Source organism: Clinocottus analis, unplaced genomic scaffold (genome assembly GCF_023055335.1).
Source record: "Clinocottus analis isolate CAN_PGR_092001 unplaced genomic scaffold, fCliAna1.0.p SCAF_19, whole genome shotgun sequence".
NCBI lineage: Eukaryota > Metazoa > Chordata > Actinopteri > Perciformes > Cottidae > Clinocottus > Clinocottus analis.
The window spans coordinates 11,466,353-11,487,405 of NW_027175920.1; the positions used below are offsets into that span (position 1 = coordinate 11,466,353).

Sequence of the window (21,053 nt, forward strand, 5' to 3'; positions counted from 1 at the left end):
GACGGTGGTCACCCCACTCCCAAAGTCACTTTGTACATCATACAACCCCAATCCAAAATACCCAAACTAACCCTAGTAATGGAGGATTGAGATTTGGTGAAACCAGGTGAAGTATTATCACTTTGTAAATGCGCACAAACTTGTAACTGCAGCACATTTCTCATCAAAAAAATATATATTAAAGTATATTTGGTCCCCTGGCGTCAGTGGTCGACCTTCAGAACTTTGATGTCTAGACCAGACGGAAACTGAACAGAGAAGATCGTCGGAGAAGTGATGACTGCTTAATTGGAAAAGAGACTTAGAGCAAAGATCGACTTGTCAACAGGCAGAGATGTGATCAGGATGTGGCTGATGGCTGATAGTGACTCTCCCTCTTTCAGCCAAATCCTTACATGACAGTATTTGTCTTTAATGTGCACCGCTCTGCCTATCGCTGTCCAGTTATGTTGTTGCCTCCAGGATTTATGACGATGGAATCCAGTAACGGGCGGAGAGCCTGGCCAAAAGGCCTAAAGGGGAAACACAGCAGATAAACTGTCACACGGAAATCAAAAGGCCAAAAGAAAGTCTCATTACAGTATGTGAGCAAGGCTAGGGGAAAGTAAACTAATTGAGCACAACAACTGAGAATATCACACACAGCAAGAGACAGAAATAGACAAATAACACACAAATGTCAGTGTCACAATAACTACAATTTAAATTTGTACTTTTGCAAGTAATTGCTCTGTAATGTTAATATTTCAGAAATTTTGCGAGGCGCGATATTGCGATAATGCAATATTGTCCACGTCGCATCCTCAGGGAGGTACGAGTGGAGCCATCAAAGGAAATATCACCGTCACACCTTCTCAAACAAGACAAGGGAATCTGGGATGTTCAGTGAATTTCAGGCTTTATTTTGGGGTGATGTCACACAAGTCACTATTTTCCTACACTATTGTCAAACTTGCCTCTACTACTTTGACTTTTACTCCAGCTCTTTAACAAAAAGGAAACATTGGTGGAAAACTACAAGTCAATCAAACAAACTATGTATTTCCATGAAAGGGATTCACTCCATATTGAAGATGTTTGACACTCATCAACTTATTAAACCCTAATGTGTCAGATGTTATTTGTTTTGGCCACGTACATTTTTTTTTGTTATTTAAATTATGTTATTTAACCTGCGCAAAAGTTGCAACTAAGTTCTGCACTTCTTAATAGATTGGCTTTCAGTTGGACTGGTAACAGTATCAACTTCTTTAGGTAAATATATATTACGAATTCATAATTTCTCATATTGTGACAACATCAGCATTAGCAGAGATTTAGTTGAACTATAAATACAGGAAATAAGACCGTGATAAACATTAGAAGAGTTCTGGAGATGCCTTCATGGCGCTTATGGACTCACGTGGAGAGAACTTCAGATGGGAGGTTTGTGATGTACGATGGGATCTTTTTCCCCGTGAGGAACTGAGCCACCTCGTTGCTGAAAGTGTTGCAGTTGTGCTCAAACAAGTTGTACTTGTCACCGCTATACACACACAGAGAAGGACACAAAATTGAGGGAGAAGATAGAAAAGCCAAAACAGGGTGGAGATCAGGGCGGGTGAGTAGCAGTAAAAGATAGCGATGTTTTGAGAGACAACAGGAGGAACTGAGAAGCGTGAGAATTGAAATGTGGGCTGTGCATTGGCAGGAACCCTGAGGTACAATAAGTATCATGATACATGGGATACAATTCAATATACCTTGTGCATGCTACTTCCTGTCTCAGTTTACTTTGTTACACTGAAATGGAAGAGTCAAATGGCTGAAGATAAGATAACACTACCATCTAGTGGTCAAAGGTTTAAACACAACAGAAAATGAACCACTGCCACACATCTTTACATGTAAATTACAAATTAACAATTTCAGTAAAACATTTTTTAGTAAAGCTGAGTGATGAGCCTGAGCTCTTACCTGTATGTAGACTGTGCCAGTGAAATCAGGTACTCCATAAATAGATCTGCAGGCACCTCAGTGGAGCCCAGGTCCACTGTGGAGTCAGGCTGACCCAAAGGGGTGCCACCCTAGGATGCAACACACATACACACCTCAGTAAGTCTTTTTACAAAACCTTTTGAAAAGCACTTGTTGATCCATTACTTTCTAAGTATTTGCAGTGTGCACATGTTCATATCTTATGTGCTTTGAGAAAATGATGATGCTGATTCTTACCGGTGGACAGTTGTTGATGCCTTCTCCCATAAAGAAGAACTCCTTTCCATGGACCACAATAGCAGTGTGCCTGTGAAATACCAAAACACAGTCAAACCAAGCCAATGCAAATAATCAACTACAATTCACAGAATTTTTTGGGGAAACTATACAAAACAAGTCGACTTACCATACCCCATCAAGCTGTCTCCCTGGGATGAATAAAGAAAAGAAGAAGAAAAAGATTAAATGAAAATGGACTTATTCTAATTGTACTAGCTACTTGGCAGAAAGCAAAGTCATAGCTCAGGCCTGAGGCGCATCCCCGCTCTTTCCTTGTTTCTCTCGCCGGGTCAGGCTTTCATGAAGCCAAGCAACAGGTAAACTCACCTAGCATGAGAGAACTCAGCTGTCGGGCCATGCCTTTGGACATGTCGTAAATGTACAGTTTCACCGGGTAGGAGTCGGTTTGGTCCATGATGGCACAGAGGGAGTGCTTCAAAACGACAACTGTAGCTAGCTAACAAAGTATAAAGATCCACCGAGAGTTTGCCGGGTTGGCTAACTACTAAACAAAACTTAAATAGAAAGTTTTTCGTTCAACTGTATGGACGTACACATAGGCTACAAGCTATTTTTCACTTGTAAGAGTAATAATACTGGAGCAAATATAAACATTCTAATAACAGGCAAAAGTTGCCGGGTGCTGACAGCTAGTGCTGCGTCACTGTCCAACTGTAAACAATAACATGACTGTCAAACAAAAAGTGCTTTCGCATGGCGAGATGAGCGCTTCTTCCGGTGTCGAGCCGCTCTGCCCAACTGCAAACAAAGTCCCGCCTACTTTGCTGGGATTGGTCAGTACCTTAGATTGACAGACAAGCGTCCAATAGACGACGAGCTGTTCAGTACGCTTTTCAGCGTGCTCGTTCACGTACCGGAACGCGCACGCTTTTGAAACTAGTCTGGACTTGTGGTCAGAGAGAAGCAGAGCTCGGCGAGTGACTGTATGGTCATACAATTACTTTATGTATCTTCAGATTATTGTTTTAAAATGTTTAGTGATTTTAATGCGTGTGCATATTTGTTGGCTAAGCGACTCCGAAATACTTATGAAGCTAACAGCGGCTAATTACGAGCTAAGCTAGCTAACTGGCTAACGTTGGCTGGATGAACATTCATTAACTATCATTGATTACGTTTATGCATGGTTCGCATTATACTTTGCATACTTATTGTTATCTGATTAAATTACCACATTAAACCAGTATTTTAAGCTGTTGCATGTTTCCTGTTGTTGTTATTGTGTCTTATTGAACTGCTGAGTCCTTTGACAGCACCAGGAGCACAAATGGCAGAGTGGAACGCCTACTACCGGAATGAAGATGACGAAGAAGAGCAAGAGGAAGGAGAGCAATCTGGAGGTGAGATTAACTTCTTACTACACCTGAAGTGAAAACAATGCAATACTGCAAACTACCATTGAAAGTCAGATTTGGTCATTATTCCTCTCCACTAGAATTTTTTTCTCCACCTTTTTATGTTTACTTTGTATTTCATCAATACATTTCACCAATAAAACACACTTGCATGTCATTAAGTTAAGTGTTACGATCCATAGTTATTAATATGTAATTCAACACAAGTTTTAACCTATCATAAACCTATCATACCATCAAGTCTCAAATCTGTCACTTTGTCTTTGTTAGGCGATAACAAGATCACAGGGAGAGACAGTTTGGTCTTCTTGGTTGATGCCTCCAAGGAAATGTTCATCAAAGGAGAAGATGGACAGCCCTCAAACTTTGACATGACCATGCAGGTAAAATGGCCAGCTATCAATTTTTCTTTTCTTATTTATTCATCTTTGTTGGAATTTTATTCCAACAAAGAAATACACTTTATTGTATGTAAAGGTTGAGACTGTTTAGTTGACATTTAAATACATTCCTGAAAATGTGAGAACTACTGAATTATAATTATGACTGTATTATAGGCTTTGTTGGTTGTTTTTATTCTCAGATGTGCCTTTTGTTTTATCTTCTCCTATCTTATCTTGTAGGTTGTGCGCAGTGTGTACGCCAGTAAGATCATTAGCAGTCACAGGGATCTGATGGCGTTGGTTTTCTACGGTACAGAACAGAGCAAAAACCCCAGGAACTCATTCAAGCATGTGTACGTGTACCACGACCTTGATGAACCCGGTGAGACGATGCACTTTTTCAACTAACAACCTGATTACACTGCATCTAAATTGCTGTTGTTTTGCTGCAAATTTAAATGTGGACACAGTTCTTGTGTGCGTTTTATGCCTCACTTGTATTCAGATAAAACATATTCAAATTTGTAAATTGTTATTGTTATCACGTGTTGATTCACGCAACACAAGAGCACAAAAAAATACTCGTGCATCATTACAGTTGCTGTTATTATCAATACATACAAATATATAAGCACTGTAAAAAAAATCCTCTTAATCAGGTCCTGGATAAGAAAACAGTATTTGTGACTCTACAAATTGCTTCACAAATCTTTTTCAAGTCCCTTTTCATTGTGTTGTTCCTCATCTTTCTGTTCCCTTGTTTCCACAGGTGCAAAGCGAGTGCAGGACGTGGACGCTCTGCGGGGGGTGAAAGGTGCCCAACTAGCGGAAAAGACCATGGGCAGCGGAGAGACGTCGTTGGGCGATGCCCTGTGGTGCTGCGCCAACCTCTACAGTGACATCAAGCTGCGCCTCTCACACAAGCGGCTCATGATCTTCACCTGCAGGGATGAACCACACGGGGGCGACAATGGGAAAGACCGACAGGCTCGCACAAAGGCTGGTGACCTCAAAGAGACCGGTATGTCTTCAGGCTGCTCTTCTTTCATGAAATATGTCATTATACTGTTTAGGATTTAAGGTCAAAGCCGCTCTTCGGAGCTTTGCTGTTTGCCTGCAAATCATCTTTTAATGCGTTTAGCCTGTATTTTATGGACTCAGGAGACTTATCCTTCTCTCATAGGTGTCATCATTGACTTAATGCATCTGATGAAACCTGGCGGCTTCGATGTGGCGTCCTTCTTTCGTGACATTATAAGTCCACCTGAGGATGAGAGCGAGTTGGGGCTGCAGCTCGAACCTTGTGACAAACTGGAGGACCTCCAGAAGAGGGTGCGCGCCAAAGAGCAGAAGAAGAGAGCAATGGCCAGGTAGAGAGATAAGACAGTCGCCTCTTTTTGCTTTTGTATTTTTCAACCCGGTGTATTTTCTTTGTGGTTCATCTTTGTGTCTTTTCAATCACCAAATGACTTCTCTCCCCTATTCCTCACACCATCCATCCCCCCCTGCCATCTTTAGGTTTCACCTGTGTCTTGGTGAGGGCATAAATGTAGCTGTGGGAATATACGCAACCGCTGTAACAGCTCGGAAACCAGCTCCCATCAAACTTTACAGGGAAACCAACGAGCCAGTCCGCAGCAAAACCCGGACCTTCCACACTCAGACTGGCAGCCTGCTGCTTCCCAGCGAGATGAAGAAATCCCAGGTAAGAGCACACTTAATGTATGCTCATTGTGGTTTGGGTGTTTCATAAAACTGTGCTTACATGGTTATAAATATCCTACACTTACAGTCAGGCTTTATAGTAGCTCACAGGTAATACACACAGAATGAAAACATCTGAAAAGAAGAATGTATCAGCTCCAACTAAAATATAGTTGAATTTATCTGCTGATCACCATCAATTTCAGCGGTTATCTTTGATTTTAGTTAGTTAGTTTGTTGTCGCTCTATTTTACCTATTTGTTCCTTGCTGTGCTGTAGGTGTATGGTAAGAAACAGATAGTGATGGAGAGGGACGAGGTGGACGCCATCAAGAAGTTTGAAGACCCTGGAATGTTTCTGATCGGATTCAAACCGATGGAGAAGCTCAAACGTCACCACCACATTCGCCCGTCTGCCTTCCTCTATCCTGAGGAGGACGAAGTGAAAGGTACCACTGTTTCTCCGATTTACTTAGAAAATAATATGAAGCAATGTTAAAATTGTAGTATTTAGTGTCTTAGAGCATCCTAACCGTCTCCTGTGTTTTCCACCTCAGGCAGTGCATGTCTGTTCTCTGCCTTGTTGACAAAGTGTGACAAGAGGAACGTGTTCGCTTTGTGCCGCATCGTCTCTCGCCGAAACTACCCGCCTCGATTCGTTGCCCTGGTGCCTCAGAAAGAGGAGATCGATGAGGGGAAAGTACAGATTTCACCTCCAGGTGATACACCTTGGGCTAACAAACCCTAGCTCCCTTTGCAATTTCTACCACTGTATTTGGCATTTCATTCATTAAAAGAAAGTAAGATACTTAACGGTGTTACAGTCTAGGTCATTGTAGCGTACAGAAGCCTGATGGCAAAATGTCATCTCTCGTGCCTGTATCAGGTTTCAACGTCATCTTTCTGCCATACGCTGACGACATGCGGACTCTGGATCCTCCCCAGTGCCCGTCAGCCTCACAAACACAGGTGGACAAGATGAAGGAGATCGTCTCCAAGCTCCGCTTCAAATACAGGTAGCGGCACATGTTCAGTGCTTTACAGAGATCTTAGTTACGGAGATCATATCGCAGTATGTTTTGAAAGAAAGAAATTCAGAAAAAAAGTAATTCTAGGGGAAAAAGTCTTTGGTGTGTGTTGTTTTGCTGCATCAAAAGTGATGATTTTCTCTAAAGTAGACGAATTGATATAATTGCCACGGCTCATAACTGGTTTATAATTGGTTTCTTTCTGCTACATGTTTCCATTCTTTGCCGTGGATTGCAGGAGCGATGCTTTTGAGAATCCAGTCATCCAGCAGCAGTACAGAAACCTGGAGGCCTTGGCTCTGGATATGATGGCTCCAGAGGACATCGAGGACCTCATCAGTAAGATGCAGACAAACTCCTTGTGGCTGTTACAGCGACTTGTTGTTCCTTTGACTAACACTTCCTGTACCGATCTGTCTCTCTGTCTGTCTCTTTGTCTTTCTTTCTCTGCCTCAGTGCCAAAGGTGGACCAGATAAACCAGCGTCTGGGTCCTTTGGTTCAGGAGTTTAAAGATCTGGTCTACCCTCCCGACTACAACCCTGAGAGCAAACCAGCTGCCAAACGCAAAACAGGTCCGAGCTCGAGTCAAAATATTTTTTTACTGCATCTTAGTGTTTTAAACGTTGGTCAAGGTCATTGATCAGCACTGAGGATTTTGAAATATGTCACTGGCTGCTGTGGTCATTTTGTGTTATGGTACAGTCAAAATGTAATCATTCTTTCATCTGAACGCTTTCTCCATAAATGAACCGGCAGCTGACGGCGGAGGCGGCGCTGAGAAGAAGCCTAAAGTGGAGGTGACAGAAGACGAGCTGCGGGTCCACGTGCAGAACGGCACCCTGGGAAAGCTGACCGTGCCCGTGTTGAAGGAGGCCTGCAAGAAGATTGGGGTTCGCACCACCGGGACCAAGAAGCAGGAGCTGATAGACGCTCTGGTTGCCCAGCTGGGCTAATGAGGAGTTAAATAAAGAACTCACCGTGCCTTCATGAGCAGGCAAGCTTGTTCAGATCGGTCTGATCATGTAGAAATGTCTTCCGTCACTTTGAAAGAACCAAATGTAGTGATCTACTTCAAAGCAGGAAACAAGTTTTAAATGAACTGTGTGGCTTGGGAATTTTGGATAAGAACAGGATACTGTGTAGCCGTTTTTTTGCAAAGCAGCATGGTTCGGTGCAGCTCAGTGCTATTGTCCCACATTACATGAATAATGATTGAATGTAAAAAAAAAATGCCATAGAAAATAAAGTCCTCTCAAGCTGACGTGTTATATTATAAAAAGAAGTCTTGTGTGGATTGCAGTTTACTGATCAGTAAACATAGTCATAAGAATACTTTTTGGTAATAAAACAAAAACCTTTTCCAGCCCTGCGTCTCGTTTATTTTATTTCGGTTCGCTGTACAAGTTAAGCAGCACTTCCAGTTCTTCTTGTCGAAAGAAAAAAAAGGTGTGTCCATCCAAAGTAAGACTTCAACATACCTGAACACAGCTCAATGGAAAGAGAGCGGTCCTCTCGAGGGCGGGCCTGAGCACAACAGCAGGAAGACAGATCACACACAACTTTGACCTCATGAGTTGCGTCAGGTTTTAACCGACTGAGGACATCATTCCTGGGGAGGATTATCTGACTACTGCGCGTGTAATGGAGCTTTAGGAACATTTTGCGATTGCTGTGGGTTTATATAGACATTTAAACTACATTACATTGTTTATGTTGACTTTTCCTTTGTTAGCTTTTCTGTTTTTGGCGCTGTGTTGCCGACTATGGAGCCTTTCTTAACATTGTATTGAGGCACTTTACTTTTGCTATAGTAATAGATTTTATCCTGATTTTGTTCCTGGTCTTTTGAAGTTGGTGTATACTGCATTTGTTAACCAGGCTGTTGAGGTAATCTTTTAGCGCTTTTATTCTGACAGCTTTGGACAGAAGTGTTATCACGTATCCTCGTTATCTGGACACGGGCTGAAAGTCTGTCACCTGCAGAGAAATGGAGTGCCAATGTGAAAAGGACAACTCTGATGCTGTCACAGGTGAGATGGACCTTTTAGAAAATCATCAAACATGTTTTAAAAGACATTATCGATGTCTGAGCCACAGAGAATAATTACTGTATTTTAACTTGTGTCATTGTGTTAAAAGTAGTAGACACAAGGAGTTCATTACTCACTGAATGGTCTTATTTTATTGTTAAATCTCATTGTAATATCGCGTCTTCATGGTCACATAGTAGTATGTACTTTATAGCATAACTTGTTGATCTTTAAAAATAAATATAAGAAATCAATAGATCAATAAAGAGTTAAATCAGTAAAATGAATGTAAAAACTCATATCTCAAGACGCACAAACCACTCAACAATATATTTTTTTTCTGGGAATCAAAGTATTTTATTATGGATTTCCCATTTTGGTGAAAGGTAAACCTTATCTTCAATTGTGTGCAACATTGCTTTACTGATGTCTTCCCTCCCTCCGCCTCTGTTTAGGCTGGTGGATGAACAGCAGCAGCACCCAGATGGGAGCCTTTACTGTGGTGGGGTATCTCCTCTACAGGTTCTCACAGAGTCAGTCACCCACCGACACACGAGATCATATTCATTTCACAAGCTTCCCCTGACATATTAGCCACCAGGTTCTCCTGATTGATTGACCTGTCCTCCCCTGAGAGAATGAGTCTGGAAACAAGAAAGCACAAATGGTTTTGATGGGATCATCCCTGATGTTTTTATCAGGGGTTCAGCCAGGAAATAAGTGTCACCCTCAGTGAGGAGGACCTTAACCTCCCTTTGTTTTTATTGAGAAATATCAACACTGTACCAATATGCATCTTTAAATGATCAAAAACAAACATCTGTAAAGGATAAAGTGGTTGTATCTACTTGTCACATGGTCAGTGAATCCTATCAGAAGACCAAAACCAACAATGAATCAATGATGACCCCTGCTATAACACTGATAGTAGTCTGTCTTCCCTGCAGCACTCCCGGCTCTGATCCGGTGGCCAATTCGTCTTTTCTGCTCTCTAACTGGTGAGTTATATATCAGAGGTCAGAGGTCACTTTGTCCTCCCCCTCACGGTCATGTTTGTGCACGATGTGACACAAAAACAGCAGATAATTAATGTGCGTTCTGCCTCAGGTCTGTCAACTCTTTGGAGCTGGGTGGGCCGCCTAGTGGGAACCCTTCGTGGTACGACACATCCCTCATTTCTAAAACCAAAAAAATGTGTCACATGTCACCTGAAGGCCTTTGCTGACTTTTCTATTCATGTCTTGTGTCTCAGGAATCCAGAGCTTGTGTAAATGGATGTCTCGAATTTGGGGGTTTGTCGGAGGTGAGTGCTTCAACTGGACTTTTTGGGAAGTTTAAAATTTGATTGGGTAGTCTGAGGACAAAACTCAGTAATCCAGCAGAAACATGAAAGCGATCTAGTATCTGAATGGTTCAGGTATTTAAGTGATAGAGCTGCATTATAACTTTTGGCCTATAATTAAGCAACTGCCTTGCAATCTGCTCCTCCATCAGCATCTTCCTCCAAGTTCAAGTGGCTGATTGCTATTATCACAGGTCAGTTCACCTTCTTTTTTGCATTGTGGGGATTCTTCTACTGTTTCTGCTCACTTAGGCCCATTGGGCAGCTTTTATCATTTATCTAGTGGAATCCTGTCACCTCTGCAGGGTCATCCGGAGATGGAGCAATGGAGTCTGAGACCACCAAACCAGGCCTTAGGCTGATCCTCCTGGGGCCCACAGGGGGAGGACGGACCTCCCTGGCCGATACTTTGTTGGGCAACAGCGAGAAAAGGGCACCCACGGGTCCCCTAACGGAGAGCACCGAGAGAAGGACAGTCATGGGTGGTAGAGAGGTTATAGTGATCGACACACCAGATCTTTTGGGGCCGTCCTTGGGGAACAACAAAAGAGCCAGGGAAGCTCTGAGGAGCCTTCAGCTCTGCAGTCCTGGACCACACGCCTTGCTGCTGGTGATCCCAGCGGGGGGCTCCAGCACGGGGATCGATCAGGACATGTCTCAGGCGCTCCGATCCACCCTGGAGCTGTTTGGAGACGGGGCTGCAGCGTACATCATACCAGTACTCACCCATGTGGACCGCCTGGGTCGGAGGCCTACGGTGGATCAGGTGCCGGATGCTGACTATGAGGGTCTGGAGAAGCCTCTGCCTCGATGCAACCAGAGGTCAGAGCTGGTGGACAACGGGCCAGACTGCCCCCCAGAGGCAAAGAGCGTGATGCGCAGGCAGCTGGTGGAGCGGGTGACGGAGATGAACAGGGGACATTTCGTCCACGAGCTGCAGAGGAGGGAGGACCGCATCAGGGAGGAGCTGCTGACTGACATGGGCTCCGTACTGGCTGCCAAACTGGGACACATGTAAATGAGAAAGGGGGACGGGGAAATGCTGTGTGTGAGTGTGTGTGTGTCAGTGTGTGTGTGTGTGTGTGTGTGTGTGTGTGTGTGTGTGTGTGTGTGTGTGTGTGTGTGTGAGACAGACAGAGTTGTCGGGGCAGTAAAACAATGAGCAGACAGGATTCATTCAAGGGGTAAACATGCAATTTTGACTCTTAGTGTGAGGGGGAGACTCTGGTTGGAGTATATTCGTCACTCTGCTGGTTTACCACTGTCTGGGTGAATTTACTACCTGTGGCCTTCTTTGGTTTTTCGACACGCCGCAGATGCTTTTGGTTAGACTTCATGCCCGTACACACTTCTCTTTCCCCTTTTGTTGTGTTGTACTTCCTCAGTGTCTGTATATTCTTTTGCCTGCGCCTCATGTTTTCCTCCTCTGCTCCAGTGCTTGGCCCTCCCTTGTCTTTTAATAATTCATAAGAGATATCAAACTTTAAAGATGATCAGGGAAAATAAACTGTAAAGTCAGGTTGGGATTAGAGTTCAGCAGTAGTGTTTGAATGTCTACTGTGTTTCTCCAGAGGCCTCTGAAACGGCAGTGAGACCAGAAAATGAACAATCGCTTATATATGAAATACAGACACAGCAGCGTAAATGCCTTTTATTTCATAACTTTTCATGTTTAGAATTGCGGTTTCTATGTAGACAACACAATTAAAGCAGATTGTTTCTCTGGTCAGTTCAATCAAACAGTATAGACCTTCAACAGTCCAATCACGTTCCTCATACATGTATAAACATTGGCACTGGGGATTTGATAAGTATGACCTCTGATTTAAGAAAACAGCTTCAAAAGAATAGTTTGCCCCATAAATGCCATGAGAAGTGCAGGAAGACCACAACCGAGGAAAAGAGATGGATTTTCAAACCTGTCCACATTATTCTGGATGTTATGGGATTGAACAGCGGTGACTGGTGGTGGTCCTAAAAACGTTGATGGAGTTTTAATTGCCCTGATAAAAAGTGCCGAAGTCAATTACACTGGCATTAAGACATATTTTTATATATTAACGCTGAATAATATGAGTCAGAGTGGCAAACATACTGAGTATTTGGACCCGCCGGTAGTTTTGTTTCATTTTTTTTTGCCTGCAAAACCAAAGTGGAGCTAAAATATAAAGTTAATCATACTTTGAGTGAGTTCTGAGCTACTCTAAAAGTGTCAAATGTTGAACACAGGAGTAACAAATCCCGTATCCGTTAATAGCAGTAACAAACAAGCCATCAGCTGATTCCTTGTGTCGTATTGTTTCTATTCAGTAGACTAAAAAAAGACCATAAACAATGTCATGGTTGTCTAAAGTATTCCCTCGTTGCATCTTGTGTGTTCCGCATGTCCGGTGAGTGAATCCATTGTGTCCTGTGACACAATACTGACCCGCTGACTGTAAATTATCACGCCTATTACACGGCTGCATACTCAATAAATCAGCAAATCTGACACAAAACATTGATTTGAAAAAGATTGTGTTTGACTCGGGCGTGCTTATCCAGAGTCCATAATCATATTACGGGGCCGAAATTGACCAGAATCAGTTTTGAGAATTCAATAAAGCTGTGTAATGACTGGCTGTGCGTTCCAATCCCCATACTACCAAACTATTCAGTATGCCAGAAGAAGATGGTGGTGTTTATCCCAATACATAGTATGTTATATGCAGTATGCCAAAGATACCAGGAGGTCCATACTGGCATCCGGTTGCACTTTGCAGTATGCAAGCGAGCACGAGGGTCAAAGTTCAAGGTGCAATGTTTTGAGGAATAAATAAGTCCAAATTAAATGCATACTGCCTGCAACAGCAATACTTTGTAAACACAGTTGCAGCGTGTATGAACATTAAATAGTATGTTGTTATGAAAGCAGGATGGGTGTCACTCTAAGACGTGCCAATAGAGGCGGGTCTTTTCATCATTGGGCCTGTGAGGATCAGATCAACAGAAAACTCAACTTTTAGGTTGAAACAAAACTTTGGGATTAAAAAAAAAAAAAAAAAACATTTCTTGTTTGCAGTGTTGATTGTTTTGTGTGGAAAGTTTTAATCTTAAACCTATTTTGTTTGATTGTAATATAAGAATACAGTATTAATCCCATAAACAGTTGCCTATTTAAAAAAAAAATATTAATTTGGAGTCCTGTTTCTGGTCACCTGGTAAGTGCAATATTCAATATTCACTGTCAACATTCACTTTAATCAAGCTCCGTTTTAGTCTGCACCAGCTGACCAACTTTGGCTGTTTAGCTGCTAAATGTTGTCTACACAGAAAACCAAAACAAGCTCCACGAAGTTATCGTAATAAAATCACAACTTCACCTAAAAGTCAAACAACTCTTTTTTTGTATTACTTGTACGTCACTGCTGCAAACACAACTTATTAACTGCATTTATTTCAAACACGTCCACTCGCAGAGGAGAATAAAGTGGAAAATATGGGTCTCAGGGGAGGGACTGCTGCTCCTGCGTCTACTGACGCAGCGCTGGTGACAGCAACATGGAGCCAGGGAGACGCTACTGCGCATGTCCGCGTCTGCACGGACGGAGACAGACTGAGAAAGAGAGAGAGAGAGAGAGGCAGAGGGAGAGAGCTGTACTAGGGAAAGATTGGCAAAGACAAAGGACTGAACAGCGTTTCGGGGAGCAGGAAAGAGTAGATGTAGTTTATCCAGCGGCTTGTAACAGTCCAGCCGTGACGCCGCCGGCGGGGAGCGACCAGGTGAGTGGTCGCGCGGAGGAAATGAAGTTAGAAGACGTGAAGGAAGCGTTGTGCTTGTGTTTCGCTGTGGACACAGCAGTCACGTAGAGCAGCCAGAAGACTATCAGCCAGATATCTGTTTCTATCGCGGACGAATTGCACCCGTACATGTGTTGTTTCAGAGTGTAACAGCCGCTGGCAGCATTGCTGGTCCGTCAGCTCTGCAATGTGTGTGTCCTTGTTTTGCTCGTCGCTGTGGCCATATTTCTGCTAGCGTACTGCTTCCTCTATCCAGCCCAGGCTCCCGAAAATGTTTACCTTCTTCTCCTCCCGGGGTCTGCTGACCAAGAGGAGATGGTAGGAGCTTATAATGCCCCCCAGCTATCTATCACCATCAATAACAGGGTTTTTTTCCAAAGTTTTTCAGACTAAGAAAGCTGTTTTTAAGATGTCATTCTTGGTCTGCTCTGCTGAGTTGGGCTGGGCTTTTTTTTTTTTCTTCTTTTTTTTTTTTTTAATCAAAAAGCAGATTATGAAAACACAGCTTTTCTCTCTCTGTCTTTCTTTCAGGTGTCTTTCAGCATCACGTTCCAGTGGAAGTGGCGCGTCATGGTCATGGCCCGGTGATGGAAAGAACTGCAAAGCTATAGGCTTGGTGACTGGATGGAAAGAGCTGTCAACACACACACGCACACACACACACACAGGAAGATGGAGGAAGTGGAAACGCACAGAGAACAGTGGTAGTTTGATTGACCACGCCGCTGACGAGGTGGTGCCGTTGCTGGAGGAGTAATCTTTCGTTTGGGAGCATCTGGAGTGTCTTTGTTTGCCGGCGACCCCGTCTTGAACTCCAGTTTTTTGCCCCCTCCCTGCTGTTGACCTTTCTGCACATCTATCCTTTTAGAGCGAGCAGGTGTTAAACAGCCACAGGTCTCATTTACCTCGCAACCCCCACTGCCCCCCCCCCCCCCCCCCCCTCGTTCACAGAGACACCCAAGCTCCTCTCTTCCAAGCGGCTGAGGGGTTGCTACGGCAATGGTTGCCATGATGCTGATGTAGCATCCTGACGGTAGTAGTTGTGGAGGTAGTGGTGGAGCTGGAGAAGGTGGAGGTGGTGGTGGTGGGGGCGGCGGCGCTGGTGGTGATTGTCCAGGGATGGGAAGCGCTCCGTATCCAGCTGGTGAGTGGAAGGGTAAGGGCCGAGGCGGCCTGCAAGAGCTGGGCTGCATGCGCTGGAAGGTCAGCAAGCAGAAAGGAGGAGGCGAGGGAGGAGAGGTGGTGGTGGTGGTGGCGGCGGTGGGAGCAGAGGAGAGGAGGTGCAGGGATCCCACGGATTCTCAGCAGCAGCAGCAGGATCTCTCATCCTCCTCTTCCTCCCTCTCCCCCCCACTGCCTCCTCAACCCTCTCTGACACCTCCAGCCATTTATCACGAGAAGCAGCGGAGGGAGCTGTGCGCCCTGCACGCGCTCAATAACGTCTTCCAGGACGGGACGGCCTTCAGTCGGGACACCTTGCAGGAGATATACCAGAGGTGGGGAAGCTGGCTCGCCAATCTGCATCACTTCTTTGCCGGTGTATATGTTGTGGATAATCTGTTTAATCTCTCCTGTCAATATGATGCAGGCTTTCTCCCGGCACTCTGGTGACACCTCACAAGAAGAGCATGCTGGGAAACGGGAACTACGATGTCAACGTTATAATGGCAGCCCTGCAGACCCGAGGGTTTGAGGCTGTCTGGTGGGATAAAAGAAGGTACATGGGGCTGGCGATGAAAACCTCCTTTTCTGTGGTCTTTATTCTCAAACCAGGGATCATAAAGTAGCTGAAAAACAGTGATGTTATTATTTATCTTTTGATTTTGTTTCACCGTTGTTCACATCAATTGCTTCTGTTTAGCTGCCGTATATCTTTTGGCTGCTGTTTGTGTGTGTGTGTGTGTTTATATACAGTACACACACAACGTTCACTTCAATCCAACAATATTAACAAAATGTAGATGTCCTAAAGAGCGCTGTGTCCTCGTCTTCCCCCAGTCACCTAATCAGCACGGTCTGAATGATCTCTGTGATTAGTCAGCTATTCCGTCAGCTGATAAAGTCGGAGAGCGTTTTATCAGCGTTCCTGTTTCCCTCATTGACAGTCTCGCGTGAATGTTGGTAACAACAGTTGCCATAGACTTGCTTTTATCAGTCAAGCGATGTTATCAGAAAAGCCATATTCCTGTTTCTCTTGCAACGCTGATGCTGATGGATGCAGACAGCGGGGGTTTCCACCGATAGCATGTAAATAGTTAGACCTTTTACATGTAGGTCACACTGGTCAAAGTTATGTCTGCGATGTAGCTGTGACCTTGTGGTGCATTCAAGTGATTATGAGACGGTGACAATTTCAGAATCAGCTTCCAAACGACAACCTTGTGAATCCATCGAGATACCAAATTCATGTGATCCTTTTTTATCCTTTTTATCCTTTTTTACACCACAGACATCTATATGATGCCATTTTGACAAAGAGCAAGAACGTAAGCCTACATGATGATTAAGGAAGGGAAAATAATCAAGACAGCAACATATTACGAAACACCCCATTGCAATATCTTTTCATTATACTAAGAACCTTATTGTGAAATGTTGTCTTGATGGGAAGCCGAGGCGTGTCCGTCCTTTACATCTTTAGATTTGTGGCAGTTCAGCCATAAACTTGTTTAACATTTAATGGATAGAAAGCTTCTCCATGTTGCTGCATTGGTTTAAAAAATACATAGTGTATGAATAATTCTTTCTTTTTTGAAAGTCAACCTGCTCCATCGAGGTCATAATGTGTAACTTTAACTTTTCTTAAATATATTGCTGCCATTGCGCTCCTCTTACTATCATGAGCAGTCTCACACAGACTGAAACTTTGATGATAACTATCTCAAGCAGGTTTCCAGATTAAGGTCATCGTAGTGAACTGAAAGTTGTCTGTAAAGTAGTGAATTATTTCGGAAAATTGTCAACACTGATGTAAGGATTATGGCAATTTCTACATGACTGTAAAAACACACTGCATTACAATGAGACAACATTTACTCAGACAACAACTTGTCCCTCTCCCTCCAGGGACGTGGGCAGCCTCGAGCTGTCCAACGTGACGGGCTTCATTCTGAACGTGCCGTCCAACCTGCGCTGGGGGCCTCTGCGGCTGCCGCTCAAACGCCAGCACTGGATAGGAGTCAGAGAGGTGGGCGGAGTCTACTACAACTTGGACTCCAAGCTGCGTAGCCCTCAACCCATCGGCAACCCGGATGAGCTCAGGTAAGGGACGCTGTATGTTTACGTGCATGTGTGCCTGGCAGCTGTGGCTGTTATTAGGACTATTGTGCCATTGTGGATTCATCCGTCACATGCAGGAGCTAACCCTCGTTAGCGGCAGGGTGGTGGTGTTTGTAAAAGGATAAGGACGATTGTGTTGACCTGTTTATTTAACACATTTGATCCCCAAAAAGTTCATTTACAACTGTAGCATTGATTTGCCAGATTGCCATGAAACTGATATTGAGATTGATACTCCGCTTTGTGACTTAATTACCGCTTTCTGTCGCCGTTTCACAATGAAAGCATGAGATTCGTTCACAGATAGGAGTTTTACTGTGGAGCCGCTGCAGGAAGAGATAAATACTGTAACACAAATCGCTACAGCTCTGATAACACAGAAAAGGAGAATAAGTCCGAAAATAGTTTGGCTCCTGTTTGTTAGATATAATCCAGAGCCACAAAAGCTACATTTCTGCAGAACTAAACGTTGTTATTTAAAACAAAATATAAAGCCAAATTATTTCTAGTTGTCTGCACGACCACACAAGGGTGTTTTTATTGTCTTGTGTTTCCCTTTTATGTAGGTGTGTTACCTAATGACATAGTATATAACTACATAGTAGTTCCTTTAAAAGACAGATTTGTTTTTTAAAGGAATAATGATGCTTTGTGTATTTAGACCGAGATGGTGCGCTCTCATTAGCCTTGTTTCCCGGCGCGACTTGCATGTGAACATAGTATAGCATTTAACAGCTAATGAGCAAAATATTTCCCCGAGGAGTCTGTGGAGACCAAACCAGAGCTAAATGATGAGTAAATATTGGTCTTACATTTATCAGAAAGCCAACATGAATCTAAAAAAGTGTGTGGCAGCTTTGGTAAGGGAGGTTTTGCTTCTGCCAGTTCTCATAAAAGCAAAAGCAGCTCTACCCTTTAAATTCTTGACCCAGGGTATTGTAGTGTTTGCATTTTTTTTCTCTTTATAGAATTGTATATAAAGCATCTTGCTTTGATCATCATAACTGTGGCTGTCCTATTTCACCTCAACCCAGGAAGTTTCTACGCCAGCAGCTGCGAGGGAAGAACTGTGAACTCCTATTGGTCGTCTCTGAGGAAGTGGAGGCCCACCAAACATGGCGGTCAGACAGCTAAGGGTTTAACCAGGGGATCGCAGCGCCAACTGGGCCAAGGGGCCGATCTCAGAGTGAACGGGAGAGGAAGTAACGTAGTGCACGGCCAATCACATGGATGCACAGTTGCAGATAGATTTCCCCCCCTTTTTTGGGTTTTGTTTACACAGCCATTGCTGGACTCTTATCTGAGAGGATGCAAAGCAATGAAGGAAGCAAACACTTTACAGGGAGAATCGGAGAATCACAGTTAAGACTTATAAGAAGTTACTCTTCTGTTTCTGCTATTATGTTTTTATATATATATATATATCTATAAATATATATATTGACTATTTTTCAATGTCAGTTTTTATTTTTATTTTTAATTTCTTTTTACTGTTCAAGTTTCCAAAGTCATGGGAGCTCAATGCTGTGTTTATCTGCTGTCTCCCTCAGTGATCCTCCCTGCTGCGGTCATGATGTTCGCTGATGCGTCTTCATGTTTCCGTCCCTCTCTTCATGTCGTGAACGTCTCGTTAACCCCGTCCTTCACTTTCACCAAAGCGTGCCCTTTCTTGCCTCGCTGTGACTCCACCTCACTCCTCCTCTCGGCCCCCTTTTTCATCTCACAGGTCAAAATCAGTGATTTATCACGTTGCCAACTTTGTATTTCATCCACTTACCAAACACTTCTGGCACAGTCTGAGCCTACACTGTACCGAGGCTGTGCAGACATAACAGTTTTATATGCAACAAAGCAATGCAACGCCCGGGCCAAACACTCCATCTAGTGGACGCTTGCCTCTGTTTCCTCTCGAGGGAAAAGTTACGGCATTGTTCTTCAAGCTTTTTTGTAATTTCTTCAAATAATTGGTAGGAATGAAGAGTGCTTGTCATCGAGGACATAATGCAATACTAGCGTCTGCCATCACTGAGTAGAATGATACTGGATCATTAGTTGACATATCAATCGAATTAAGGTGATAACAAAACCTGTTGTCTAAGTTGTTGATACAAATGAAACTAAATTGGTCATAAATTGGTCAACTCCAGCGTGACACTACATTTTTGAGCTTTAACCGCATCACACGGTCCTCATCAGCAGACTAAGTCGGCTCAGTTGCCAGTGAAATGTAGCTGTTCAAACTTTCTTGTAGGGCTAAAACTGTAAGGGTATTGATTAAATATAAATAATGATTGGCAACAGTTTTGTTAATGTGTTAATCGTAAACACAAACCAATATGTTCTCCTTTATGATAGTAAACAGAATATCTTTTACAAAGCAAGCCATTTAAATATGAAAACCTTGGCTCTGAGAAGTTATGGACATTTGCCTGATATTTAATTAACCGTGAAAGGAATTGGCAGATTAATCGATAATGGAAATAACTGTTTGTTTCAACCTTGCTTTTCAGCCTGTGGTTCTTTGGCACTCGAGTGTCTGCTGAGGACGGTATGATGAGGTCCAAAACTGGAGCAATGACCTCTGAGATTAGCTTGTCAATTATAATCTGTATAGTGGATATGAGTTAATGTCATATCAATGTAAAGAAAGATTGTTTAATTTGTCCTCATCAGCCAAAGATGACAGAATAAGGATACAGCACAGGGGATGGTATTTATTCATTGCATTATGTTCTGGCTTCGCGCTGGTCCAAAGGGCCACCACCACAGCAGCCCTCTGTAGCACAGGAGCTGAGCTGATGCAGGCCTCCTCCTCTTCCTCACAAACACTGCTCCACGAGGACGTCACAGAGTGCAGCGTCAGGTCAGAGACAGTCAGCGGGGGTCCTATAATGTGTTAGTTTCAGTCTAACTTTGATGGTTGGTTGTGCGATCGTAAGTTGTCCGTTTGAGACGGAGTGGTGCGAGGGGATGGAGCGCAGAGTGCCTCGGGTGGAGAAGAATGTAGAGAAAGAAAAGTGAAAGTCGCTGGTGAGCACATCTCCAGCCAGAGGTGTTACGGTGGTGTGGGTTATTTTAAAATTAGCCTTATGAGAGATTTAACTGTTTGTAGCTTTTAAATATATCAGCCTCAGAGAAACTGTTAATTATATGTATTGTCTTTTCAAGACAATATGGGCCTTAACTTGTTTACATAAAGAAAGTGTTCCTCTGAAAGAGTAAGAGGGGCTGTGCAGTTTGATGCCATTTCAAGAGATTTATTCCAAAGCACCAATGTATCGTACAGAAGAGAAACCGCTGAAGCTCATCAAGTATAGTTTGTTCACTTTTGCAGCCAAGGGCTTTATGTTATTTACAAGTGTTTGAAATGGTATGATTTTATAAAGAGAACATGTTTTTCCATGGTGCATGTCTCATTTAGGATTAAAGCACTTTGATTCCAGCCCAATAGGTAGACCTTTTAATGTCATACCATACCCAAGTGAACCTGCATTGAAACATCAGAGAGGCTGTCATTAATTTTTGGACTCAATCACATCATGACGAGTGTCTCACAATCACATCCAATGTGTGCTTTTTCTGCCATGACAATCCATCAAGCCCTTCCTACTTAAGGAATCCTGATTGTCACTGTATTTGTTTTTTTTGCATAGAAATAAAATGCTTTTATCGGCACTTTATGTATAAGCTACTGTGTGGGTGTTTTAAATGGGTCATTACTCTCTTTGAAAGGGTCGCTTTCGTAAACAAAGGTGAATATCCCTCTTTTCAGCCGTTTAGATCAGTAGTGGAAAGTAATTCAGCACAACACATTTCAGAGGGAAATAAAAACATGAAAAGCATAAAAATACTATGCATTGTAGAAAAGAAAAGTG

The 21,053-nt window shown here is 43.2% G+C and overlaps 4 protein-coding genes across 4 annotated transcripts; 3 read left to right on the forward strand and 1 right to left on the reverse strand.

Annotated features, from left to right (window-relative positions):
* Positions 1-335: 335 nt before the first annotated feature.
* On the reverse strand, positions 336-2,966 carry desi1b (desumoylating isopeptidase 1b). The gene is made up of 6 exons (XM_068583965.1): positions 2,584-2,966; positions 2,384-2,405; positions 2,215-2,284; positions 1,957-2,066; positions 1,403-1,525; positions 336-512 (listed from the first exon to the last, which is right to left on the reverse strand). Exons 1-6 carry the CDS (start codon positions 2,669-2,671, stop codon positions 431-433), a joined length of 495 nt encoding a protein of 164 aa, XP_068440066.1. The 5' UTR covers positions 2,672-2,966; the 3' UTR covers positions 336-430.
* Positions 2,967-3,132: 166 nt separating this feature from the next.
* Positions 3,133-7,754, forward strand: xrcc6 (X-ray repair complementing defective repair in Chinese hamster cells 6). The gene is made up of 13 exons (XM_068583264.1): positions 3,133-3,200; positions 3,531-3,617; positions 3,903-4,015; positions 4,256-4,397; positions 4,785-5,036; positions 5,199-5,385; positions 5,534-5,720; positions 5,999-6,167; positions 6,276-6,437; positions 6,605-6,734; positions 6,985-7,085; positions 7,203-7,319; positions 7,504-7,754. The coding sequence occupies exons 2-13, from the start codon at positions 3,545-3,547 to the stop codon at positions 7,698-7,700; spliced, it is 1,830 nt and encodes a 609-aa protein (XP_068439365.1). The 5' UTR covers positions 3,133-3,200; positions 3,531-3,544; the 3' UTR covers positions 7,701-7,754.
* Positions 7,755-8,734: 980 nt separating this feature from the next.
* LOC137789952 (GTPase IMAP family member 4-like) lies at positions 8,735-11,682 on the forward strand. Its single transcript, XM_068583840.1, has 7 exons — positions 8,735-8,777; positions 9,233-9,310; positions 9,725-9,775; positions 9,885-9,935; positions 10,030-10,080; positions 10,272-10,313; positions 10,425-11,682. The coding sequence occupies exons 1-7, from the start codon at positions 8,735-8,737 to the stop codon at positions 11,135-11,137; spliced, it is 1,029 nt and encodes a 342-aa protein (XP_068439941.1). The 3' UTR covers positions 11,138-11,682.
* Positions 11,683-13,729: 2,047 nt separating this feature from the next.
* josd1 (Josephin domain containing 1) lies at positions 13,730-20,846 on the forward strand. Its single transcript, XM_068583943.1, has 5 exons — positions 13,730-13,881; positions 14,431-15,395; positions 15,488-15,616; positions 16,966-17,160; positions 18,213-20,846. Exons 2-5 carry the CDS (start codon positions 15,019-15,021, stop codon positions 18,310-18,312), a joined length of 801 nt encoding a protein of 266 aa, XP_068440044.1. The 5' UTR covers positions 13,730-13,881; positions 14,431-15,018; the 3' UTR covers positions 18,313-20,846.
* Positions 20,847-21,053: the final 207 nt, after the last annotated feature.